This window comes from Bombus terrestris, chromosome 11 (genome assembly GCF_910591885.1).
Source record: "Bombus terrestris chromosome 11, iyBomTerr1.2, whole genome shotgun sequence".
Taxonomy (NCBI): domain Eukaryota; kingdom Metazoa; phylum Arthropoda; class Insecta; order Hymenoptera; family Apidae; genus Bombus; species Bombus terrestris.
Genome location: NC_063279.1, coordinates 16,334,055 through 16,346,463, shown reverse-complemented (window position 1 = coordinate 16,346,463; position 12,409 = coordinate 16,334,055). Strand labels below are relative to the sequence as shown.

The 12,409-nt window shown below is 26.6% G+C and overlaps 2 protein-coding genes across 2 annotated transcripts in view; one reads left to right on the top strand and one right to left on the bottom strand.

Annotated features, from left to right (window-relative positions):
- Positions 1 to 409: 409 nt before the first annotated feature.
- Positions 410 to 9,903, top strand: LOC100649187 (E3 ubiquitin-protein ligase znrf2). The gene is made up of 4 exons (XM_003399376.4): positions 410 to 1,169; positions 2,159 to 2,254; positions 7,086 to 7,191; positions 7,332 to 9,903. Exons 1-4 carry the CDS (start codon positions 791 to 793, stop codon positions 7,387 to 7,389), a joined length of 639 nt encoding a protein of 212 aa, XP_003399424.1. The 5' UTR covers positions 410 to 790; the 3' UTR covers positions 7,390 to 9,903.
- Positions 9,904 to 11,412: 1,509 nt separating this feature from the next.
- LOC100649548 (trans-1,2-dihydrobenzene-1,2-diol dehydrogenase) overlaps positions 11,413 to 12,409 on the bottom strand; it is a 28,279-nt gene continuing 27,282 nt past the window's right edge. Inside the window, exon 7 of the transcript XR_007225784.1 lies at positions 11,413 to 12,397. The gene's annotated coding sequence lies outside the window, so the exon portion shown is untranslated. The remainder of the gene's footprint in view (positions 12,398 to 12,409) is intronic.

The window sequence follows — 12,409 nt, the reverse complement described above, 5'->3', positions numbered from 1 at the left end:
AGAGCATGAACATATATAACAATATTAGTAAGAACATAGATATTACAGCTTTAAGATAGATACTATTATAAACTAACTTAGAATTTCAGAATTTTAATTTCACTTATAAGGATTGAAAAGTTATATGACATATATGACATATGAAAAATATATATCTGTATTATTTGAATAATTACAAATATACACAACTCAATATAAAAATTTGAAAATAAAACTAGGAATATTTTCGACATATTTTTTAAATTATTGATTAATTCATTATACAATCGCATATAATATAGTGCAGTATAATTTAAAGAAACAATCATTAAGAATTATATAAAAAGAATATTTTATTACTAGGGAAATTTCATGTAAACCGATAAATAATTACATTTTATACAAAATGTAAATGTATGAATGGAACATTCCGTAGCAGCTGGTCACTGGTCACTGACTTCTAGGAAGTTTCTAGCAAGATGTCGGAGGGTGTTTTGCGTGACAAGCCGCTAGTATGCTTTTGGACGATATGACTTGCTTATTGCAGTGTATGTATACAAAATTCCGGCCTATATTAAATCCCAAAGTGTTGCAATATTGCTGAAGTTAAAATTGAAGTTTTAACTACTATTATAATATTAAAAAAACAAGAAAACTAGGACTATTTGCAAAAATTGTGTCAGTGCGTGTACCACTGCCAAGACCAATATTTGGAATGTTAATTTTTCTTCTGATTGCGGGGTAAAATTTTCAGTTTAAGCAAAAACTTTTATCAAAATTGACAAACGCGTTATTATTATTTAAAATTGGGATGGGAGCTAAAGCAAGTACTGTTGCACAATCTGCTGGAGGCAATGGACAATCCTCTACTGGAGCAAATGAAACTGCAATGCAAGGATTTTCTATGCTACGTTCTCTTCCTGGAGGTGTTAGCATGTTACAGCATCAACATCAGCAAGGAAATCAATCACAAACTTCTAGAGTATCCGGAGATAGTAGGCAACGTGCTCGTTCTTTAAGTTCAGTACCGGATCTCTCATCTGGTGAACAAAGTAGTCTTGCTTCCTCAGTTGGAGTTGGAGTTGGTCAAGCACTTGGTTTGCCACAACTTGAATCAGATGATCCTGATGAAGACAGTGGACGAGTTTACTCAGCACATAGCTTGCCATCCCATATCTGGTCTCTCAACGGTAAGTTTATTATTTTATAGCAAATACATTATAACATTCAAAGTGATGGCTCTGTGCCTGTTTTAGTTACTATTGCTTTTATAAGCATATATTATAGTGGATACATGTATTATGTATATATATATGATATATATATATATATATATACATATATATACACTTTATACACATACGTATATCTGCATATAGTATAATAAATATACAAACGATGTAATGTAAAATATTCTAAATAAATTTGTAACTCTTTTGTATGAAATTATGATTAAATTTGTATAATCTAAAAAAATTAGAGGAGTAAACTTGTATTAACTAATATGATATGAATGTTATTGATTACATAACTTTCTATGATATACAGATCTCTAGAATAATCATAAATACAGATAAGCTTCTTAGTTTTCATTTTTGTTTATTTTAGAAAATAATAAAGTAGGTCGTTATATTCTTATTTTGTTTTTGAATATTACATGAATTTCATTAAGTATAATAATGTCTTCAGTTTTTAATCGATTATATTTATTAACCGTATTAGAATTTCAAATAGTGCATTATAATCGTTGTAAAATTTTGAGAAAATAGAAGTAAGGTTATGTTGAGGTCTAGAAATTTTACGAAATAAATGAGAGTTGAAATAAAGCATACCTGCTTGACTCATGTTGTCGTAATAGTTGGCCCGGTAACCATACATATGTGAATCGATTGTATTTTAACCTAGGTGCGTAAATTTTAAATTGCGGTTGTAGAATAAAAGTAATTATAGCAATGAATTTCGTACGATTTTAAAATATTGTCTATGTGATGGGTATGTTAAAATTATTTGAATTTTATTATGGGAATTGTAATAAGTTCATGTCTGAATGAATCTGAGGCAGAAGTTGTTCCAGTAAATCAAGTGAGAAGAATTTTTTATGGTATAACTTTTCTTAGTTTCACGTTAATAAGTATTATGATGTAAAAACAACAAATAATTATTTTATTTTATATTCAAGGTCTAAAATGTCCTGTTTGCTCCAAGTTTGTTCTACCAGACGATATTGAATGTCACTTGGTTATGTGTTTAACCAAACCACGTCTTAGTTACAATGGTAAGTTAATATTTTATGTCATCTGTTTTTACATACATACAATAATTTTAGACTTTTTGATTACTACATATGTACTATTACATTTTTCAATAACTGATATATAAGGAGAATAAGTGTTTTATACATGTGTGAGTAATGTAATTCATATAACTCAAATATCTCAGACAATTTAATTAATTTTAATTATTTTGATACAAAATTATTTCAGATAGCTCCAAAATTTCTGTCAAATTAATTTTCTATTCACTTCTTTCTAAATGGAAACTTAAGTAAAGGAAAGTGTTTTTGTAATATATATTAGGCAGTAAGAGGCTATATAACAATTTCTATATATAATAATAACATTGCATAAAATATTTTTTTAAAACTGTTTCTTTTTGTTACAAACATTTGAAGTTTAAAATGATATATATCAATTGATTTGAATTTTATGAAATAGACATGATGCAAATAAGCTCATTATATTGAATTAAATTTATTAAATGTTTAAATTGTTAACTATGAACATGTAAACAGTTATTTATTTCAAACACAACAGTGCTTTTAATGTAAAATAGTATCCGAGGTGTTATTGCGATAGATGCTTTTCTTATTTTTTGCTACATTCTTTGTGGTTGTTTCGTATTTAAAGAAGTACATCCTTTGCGTGTGTCTGTAGAATAAGTAAATGGTGTAAATAATAAGTGATGAAAAAGTATGAAATGACTGCTGAATAGTTTCTCTTTTCTAATATTCATTTTTAGTTTATGATATATTTAAATTTTTTATTTTATGCTTTCCTTTCTTTACTATATTCATAGAATAAAAATTACTACATTTGACATGCAGAATCAATACAAACAATAAATTTCGTACCTTGAGTGAGATTAATTTAAATATTCATTTAAAAAATATTGAGTATTGCATAATATGATTATATTATGTATACCAATCAAATTTATAAATCTATTTATGAAAACAATGAATTTTGGATATTTTAATCTCGTAATCTTAACCTACTCTATAAACATTTATGATTTTTGAAAGAGTGGTTGAAAAAAGATATGCCAAATAAAAATTATTGCTTTTTTAACATAGATTGTGAAAATAATTTATGTGTGTCCTCATTTAAAACTTTTTCATTGAATCATTAATTTATTTCTTAACTTGTATTTAAAAGTTTTTGGAACCTCTAATATTAAAAACTATATGATTAAAATTTATCATGTGATTTTTAAGAAATTTAACTACTATTGTTTATTTAGCCCATTGTTACTAAGACCTGTAACAAAGAAAATTGTATTTTTTTTTTATACATGTATGGTACAGGAGATTGGAACAAAAGTATATTTAATTTCTGACTGCAATTAAAAAGGAACGTTAAAAGAAAAAAATTAATGGTTCAAGAAGAAGTACATTTTCATGATCATATTTCTAAAGTAATTATTGTTATTCATAACATCAGTAATTAACAAATAAAAGACTTCTCTTCTTGTTAAATTTTATAAATGCATCATATTTCTATAAAGTATTCTTTAATTTGTAGAAGAATTTTTGTGAGGGTTATCGACGGAATATTATTTTCAATAGATTTTTGTGTGCCCATGGAATAATGAAACTATTTAAATAATTTGCAAAAGAACAAACAAAAACCAATTTAAAAAATAGCATCGTATGCATTATAGTTATTGTTAAGAAAACATGTTTGTGGAAAATAATCCTCTCGAACCTTTTTTTTTTCTTTCTATATTTTCTTTCTGCAATCAGAAAAAAGATATGTCTTGCCCTAGTTGATGAAGCATTCTATATATACAATATGCATAAAAAGTAAAATTTTACACCTTTGGGTCGATGCCGATTTGTAAATAAAATTTATGCAAAATTAGCGAGCATAATCCTTAAGACTACAATTTTTTTATAGCAACATATTGTACTCATCACAAATGCCCCTTCTCTCGGAAAAAAAATATTAAAGTTTTAATAATTCTTAAAGTAGCTTTATACACAATGCGTCTACATTCTGCAGTTAGATCCCAGAAAAGTAATATCTGTTATTGCAGTTAGACGTTTCAGATTCTCCGTTGTATATCCCATATCTTCCCTTCTTTCTTTTTTGTCTTTCTTCTTTTTCTCTTTCTGTCGATATAAATAGCCCCGAACCCTGAACCAGGGTCATTTGTGACCTAGGGTTTGGTACCTTTATTGGTTGCGAATAGAATACGTCGCAATAAATAACATTTTCTACCTTGAACTTTTTTTTGCAAATATCCACCGGTCCAGGGCCGTAGAATCGTGCTACAGTCGTTTTTATATTTACTATTTATACAAATATATACCATGGAACATATTTAGGACAATGTACATTGTATACAATAGAATCTGGTTTATGCGAACAGGTTGGAGGACAAAGCAATTTGGATAAATGAACAATTCCTATAATAATAAACGTTCACACGCATATCCATTATAAGAATAAGTGTTTATATGTATTACGAAATTACGCTTGATCATAGTTTGGATAATAAAGGCTCAGCATTAACTTTGAGCATAAACGACGTGCGGATAAACGAAGTTCTACTGTATATACATATATAATGTAGAATACATTATGCAGTGTGCTAGGTAAATTATCACAACCAAGTATTGTTTAAATAAAAGAAAATGTTAAAAAACTATTTGTTGGAGCTTTTATAATTATAAAGGTTATATTATTTCTGGTATATATAATATATAGTATTTTTAGATGGAGAACTAAGTTCAGAACTTTTAAGGACATTTCTTTTTTTTTTTTAAGTGGAATGCTACATTTTTGACTAGATGGTGATGTAAAAATGAATACAAAGATATACTATATTATTATTTGCCTCGACAGACATAATTTATTTTGTACTAGTAAAATCAGTATGCATAGAAATATTTATTAATTTTTACTTTACTACTTGAAAACCTTTAACATTAAAACAACATATAACAAATAGTCAAACTATCTTCCAATAATTTCCAAATATACTTGCATTGCTATTTGTGAATAATATACATTGTATATTTTCTTACTTATTTTAACTGTAAAGATTACAGAATTGCTTTGGCATATCTCATAAAATTTTATAGTTTTGTTATAATTAATATTTCAATTTTAATAAATATTTCAAGTGTTTTTTCTATGGTTAATTGTATCATTATTTTTAAATAACTTTTCTAAATTATATTTCATTATTAATTTGTTTTGCATGTTATTCATAATAGAATATTTAAATATTTCATTATGAAGTTTCCATCTTTCTCAATAGTATTACGAGTCTAGTGATTGTATATGCCTTTGTATGAGGGGGGGCTTTCACTATTGCATTTATCTAAAGAGCACAGAAAAAAGTTTTTGGTAATTCATATTTTCTAAAGTTTTGTATGATTATTAAATCCTCAAACATTAATTTTGTTTTGATATAAGTTTGATATCAGTATAATATGATATTTTTATTATATCCAAAATTTCTTGAGAATTTTACTGAATATCCACTGATAAGTTATCAGTTCATTGCATTAATTTTTTGTATCGTATATTGCATCGTATATTGCAACATACAAGCACATTGGTATTGGAGTAGGATCTATCTTTCATATTCCATAATATGAAATTCATCGCTAGGAACATAAGCGTTTCACTTTGTACGTAATAATTCTTTACAATCTAATAGCAAAGTATTTATAGCAGAGCATATAACATTTTCTTTCTTATTTTCATTTGTACACACAGTAACATACTTCTGCGATTTGTTTGGAAAAGTAGAAAACACTGTGTAGTTTTTATTTCCATACATACACATATACTTCATAAATTTCTAGTACATTATAAATATTATATTATAATAGGTATATATTTATAAATATATATTATACAAATATATAAGTATATATTTTATACATGGACTAATATATGGATATTATATATGAATATATTTATGAATAATTTATAATTTAAATCTTAAAACATTCGTTTATTTTAATCAGTCGAAACTTCATTAATAAATGGAATTACATACTCATTTATTTTGCAAGTAGTGTAAATCCATTTTCTATAATTTGTAGCTTATTTGAATACTTGGGACACCAATAATTAGAAACAAATGATTTTGAAATTAAACAACAGTAGTGTTTTCTTTGCTCTTATTTATAAACAAAAATGGATTAAAAGATAAAACATAAATTTTAAATAATTAAAATATAATGAATTGTACAATTCACTAGTTTTAAAAGCGATGTAAGTCCATTCATGACCCAGAAAAGAAATATTGGTCTTGTTAATTCCCACAAAAATTATTTATGAGCTAAGTAGCCCTTATTAGGATTTTTCAATCAATGAAAACACGAACACTGCAATATCTTATAATAAAGAAAAATGAACTTACATTATTTTCAAAGGTCCATATATAAAAGTGCACGTGTATGTGTAAATATTATAATAAATAAATAATTGTATATAATATATATGAATATATATACACACATATTTTTTAAAAAATGTTTAATAGCTATATGGATAACATTAGAAGCTTTCTTGTATTTCAATTCTTTAATATAGTATTAACCACTTGTGTGGGTAATAATAAGCTACTCAAAAGTAGGGTAATGTTAGAAGTTGTTACATTAATGATAAAGATATATATTTTATAATATATACTGATTTTATTTGCATATTTAACAGCTAGAATTATATAAAAGTTAAAGAATCAAATAGTTACATATTAAATTATGTTGGTTATTTTGTACATTGTGCAAATAAAAAATAATAAAATTTTACATTTCCCACATCACAATAATTAATGTATTATATTCTTTTCTGTTTTCATTATAGAAGATATATTATCTGATGAAAAAGGTGAATGTGTTATTTGTCTTGAAGAATTACAATCTGGAGATGTTATAGCCCGTCTACCTTGCCTGTGTATATATCACAAAAAGTAAGTTTTTATATTACATTTAATAAAATCATAACTTTAAACAACATTCATTGTGTGCATAAAATAACTTTATTGTTATGTACATTTTGTAAATATAGATAATACTATGAAAATAATAAATGATAATTAATATTTTTCAGTTGTATTGATAAATGGTTTCAAGTGAACCGTAGTTGTCCTGAACATCCTGGAGATTGATTCATACCCATTGAAGTTGTAATAGCACAATGCAACTTGTTAATTTTAAAGACTCTTATCAAAATGAGAAAAAAGTGGGAGGAAATGAAAAAAATTTGAAAAACACTAGTCAAGATGGCTGCTAGTCCACTGTGCTGGTTGGTGTATGCAATTGTTTGACTGAATGAGCTATATTCAATTTGAATATGAAAGCAGACATTTAACTAAATCCTTGATTACTACCTGTAAGCAGGGGACTTAAAAAATCGCCATAAAATTCAACGATACAATGCTATTATCTATATGTATCCGTAATTAATCTATTACTGCTCTGTAGCTTACCATTAATTGTACCATATTTACAAATTTTACTTAGTTTTACATTTTGGAATCGGATTAGGGATAATTAGGCTAATCTGTTATTGATTAATATATATTGTTTTTGGAGAAGGGAATATCAAATGAAATGTAGTCAAAAGCCATGAATAACAATCAGGCAAACTTTATATTACACAATTTAATTGCAATTTTGATGATTTCATTATAAATCTGTCGTTCCATTTTTGTTATTTGTTGGAAAATGTACTCCAGAAAGGATATTTTTGATACTTTCATAAAAGAAAGAGTTGGATATATAAAAGTTTTAAGGAACAGACTTTTAGTAATAATGATGTTGATGCTGTAAAATAACAGTAAAAGATTAGGTTTCTTTATTAAAATTTCAACTTTGTGATAAATTCCATTTATGTTTTTAGAGAATAGAAGTCCTGCAGTTATGAGATATAATTTATTGTTAAAGTTATATCATAATTAATATCTTTTCTACATGATAGGAGTTAACTCATAGGAGTTTTTATAACAAAAATAAACATGGTCTGTCAATTTTCGAATAATACATGCGTTGTATATATCTGGATTAGACTTGTATCATATAAGATAAAAAGTCTAATAAAGTAAAAATTTCAAACCAAATACAATTATAAAAGTGATTTAAGCATTCGGTATAATATCTATGATATTATAGGAATAAAAATAAAAGTTCTCTATGTTAATAAAAGAAAAAAATAAAATTTAGTATTGTTTTCAACATTATGAAAAACGATTTAATGTTATTGTTGTTTACAAATTATTTTATCTCAGGACGTAATATTTTTAAGAGACATATAAATAACTGTTTTCTTTATAAGCATTCAATATATTTTAATTATGATAGAGATAGATAAAAAATGTATGTGTTTATATAGTAATTTTTATATTTCAGTGTCACGACATAATATCCTTGCTTTATGCTTTAGATAATATCAAAGAAATGATTCAATTTTTTTGTGGAATATTGAGTTAATGAAGTCATTCTTTTGTATAAGCAGCCCTATATTTACTTTGTTATTTATGGGATAAATTTGAATACAGCAGATAAATCAGATAATTTACACATATGTCATAATATTACATGAAAAAATGTATTTTGTACATATATTTTAAAACTAAATGAAAATTTAATATTTTATAGAATATACTTATCGTGTTACAATACATCCCAAATATAGGCGTCTTTTAAAACAGTTTACATTATTTTATGAATTTTTGTTAGAATGTTATTGAATGTTCGAATATTTTTTTATATTGAAATGAAATATTCGAATTTAAAAACTATAAAAAATAATTGTATAATTCTTTCAAAAAATAGATACAGTGGTGGACAAAAGTAATGACACAATATAATTTTTAAAATAAAAAGCATAAGAAAATAAAAAGTATAAGCATAAAAAGATTGAATTCCAGTCTTTATTTTTTAAGAAACCTTTATCTTAGATGTTCTAGTGTACTATACAATAAGTAGTAAAAGATAAAGTGATATAAAAATAATAAAATTACGCCTTTTAAGAATTTTTATATGAGGGTAAATGTTGACTTTAATGATATTATGATTTTTGTTTTACAATAATATAGAAGACATAAAAATGAGTTCGATCAATGCAACATATAACTTGTTTATATGCATAATATGAAATTTATAGCAATAAAAAAGGGAGCATTTAACCCTTTCGGAACGCTTAGCTTATATGTTGTATGGACGAAATACAGTCAACCAGAACATTTAGCTTATTTATCATATGGAGATCTTATTGTGACTCCAATAAACAATTTACTTTATAACACTATCTCTGTAAAAAAAAAAAAAAAAAAAAAAAATTATGGAAGGAATAGAAGCTAAAAGGCAATTATCAGGAACCAGTAAAATGACCAGTAGCTTCGAATCTTTGCTCTGTTTCATAAAAAGACACTTTGAGAGATTTTACCACAAATAAATAAAAATAAAGATAAAGCGCATGATGTGCTATTTCAAACGTGTAGAGGAGGAAAATATAAGAAAGATAAGAGATACTCATTGGCCAAATTGTAATCTATTCAGATTTTATTTTAAAACTTGCCATATTAGAAACATTTTTTATATCATACTTTGTTATTCTATTAAGTACTGAAAGGGTTAAATTATGTATGTACTTTCTACAGAATAATAAGGAATCAAACTTACGAACATGTATTATTTTGCATGCCAATAAATGTTACATTTTTTCTATAGGTTCGATAATACATAGCGGATTTTGTTGTTGCAGACATTATTCGCGCGTTTCTATAATATATAGAAATGTAGTACTGTACAAATGGAATTCACCTGTATCATGTTTAAATTTCATTCGCAATGGTATAAAAGAAAAAAGAGAAGATAATAATATGATGCTGTTAAAAAAAATCGTTTCTTTTGGAAAATTACTTTAAAAATATTTGTTGCAGTGTTTTATTGTTATATTTTCGTAGATCATTCGAGAATCAAGCGTACTTTTAGAGTGAATATCTAGTATATAGGAACTACAAATTTACACACGCAATTTCACGAATCAGCTGTCATAATACTTGAGCTAGTATTGATAGTAATTTGTCAAAAATGTATTATTACGTTTCTTTAATTCTGACAATGAACATTAACTTATATATATGTCCGCAGAAACAATATAACGTGTATAAAGTGTGAGAAAGTTTTGTGTTATGGCTAAACTCTGTTGAAGAAACATTCCACAAACGTGATCTGGAAATTCGATTATTGTGTTGTATTATGTAGATCGTGATATTCATTGTATTGTATTATACTCTTCACAAAATATCAAGAAGAAATCATATGCTGCAACTCAATATTTGATGGACGAGATTGCTAACATTATAGTTTTTCAGGTCTGCTGATATAAAACGGTCATAGCCGTTAATGTTCTAAAATTTCTCTGAGGTAAGATGTTTAAGCCGCTCTTATAGTCATATGTATATCCTATGAGATATGGAAAATATATTGTAACATAAATCTCGAAAGTTATGCGATCTGATTAGCGTGATCGATATCTTTCTGGTGAAAAATGCGAAGACAAAACGAAGAACAAGTAGTCCGTGTTGTATTTCTACATGGGAAGACTACATGCAAAATTTTTTTCTGGTAAGATAAATTAGTTGCGAGTAATTTTATAGTGAATAATTATATCAACTACTATATTCTATTTTCGCAACAACTTTGAAATAATTTTACAAAAATTTTCTATAAAAGTTGTCTCGTATTTGAAAATGCGACAATTGAGAGAGAGAAAGAGAGAGAGAGAGAGAGAGGGATGGGAGGGAGGGAGAGGTATTTTGCTAAGGAGAATGATAATATTCATAATAAAATACAGAATGATAATGAGAAATAGGTCGAAGACACGAAGAATAAAGTTTAATTTTGATTTAAATTTATCTACGGTGGAAATTGGTTTGGAGAAAATGTAACATTTGTTTAAATTGGAATGTTTTGGAGTGAACTTAATTTTAATTTTTTCAAATGATTATAGAGACAATAAGGTTATAAGACAGGAACGAACCCATATAAAATATAACAGGAAAAGTCGAAAAATCTTTCCAACTTCTGTTACTTACGAAAATGAAACTGAAACACAAAACACAGTATTTCGATATTGTCGAAGTATCATACCTGTTTTGAGCAGGGTAAAATACATTTTTCCGGCATTAATTTAGTTCACAACGCTTTATTATTTACAAAGTACAATAACGAATACAACACGTGAGATGAATACATACATACTGAAAATTTCAATAAAATCAGTTGATGCAAAAATGTATACTTATTATTTATAGCCAATATGTATACGAAAGCATTTTTCAGTGTTCCGATATAAATTTAGAATAACTCCATATGAGAATTTACAATTTTTGCAGCAACTTGACGAACGTAAGTGTTTGACCATATTCGCGTTCGCAGTATAACGCGTCAGAGTCGTAAGTTCCCGTCTCGATACGATAATCGACGCCACGAATCAGCCGATCCCCTATATTGGTTAAGATAATAGGGGTAGTTTGAATAACTTTGATACTGAGTTCACAGTTTAAATATCACTATTTATTTCCAACAGCTTTTGAATAATATAAGTGTTTGTGAGTGTTGCAACTGAAGAGATTTTGTTGTGTTCTTATCGAAGACCGAATAACAAGTTAAAGTGTGTTCTGACCGAAGAATTGACAGCAAGTGTTTTTTTTATCGAAGAGTTGTTAGCAAATAATGTTCAACGAAGAAACCGAAGACGTGCTTTCCGGTAGAAAATTACCGATTCAATTTGAAGGTTCTCTGCAGCTGTTGACTATTCTTCGGATTCTATATTTTTTTTAATAAAATAATGTAAAACGTTAGCTTAAATAGTAATGGAACTTTTATAGTATTTTAAGAGAAATATTTTAAAGAACGATCAAGTCGCGACACATGATTAGTTCAGATTTAGCCTCTACATGACAAGAAAATGAAAAACATCCAATGAAAAAAGATACGAATTTGAGTTCCACAGTAAAGGATCATTTTGCAGAATATTTTTTTGATAGATCTCCATCGATTTGAAGACGTAAAATGTAGCTATGATAGTCGTGACCAATATTTTCTTACGTTCCATACTGTTTGTAGTTATGTTGTATATATGTTTTGTATAGGGCATACAGCTTTTATCTGCAATAAAAG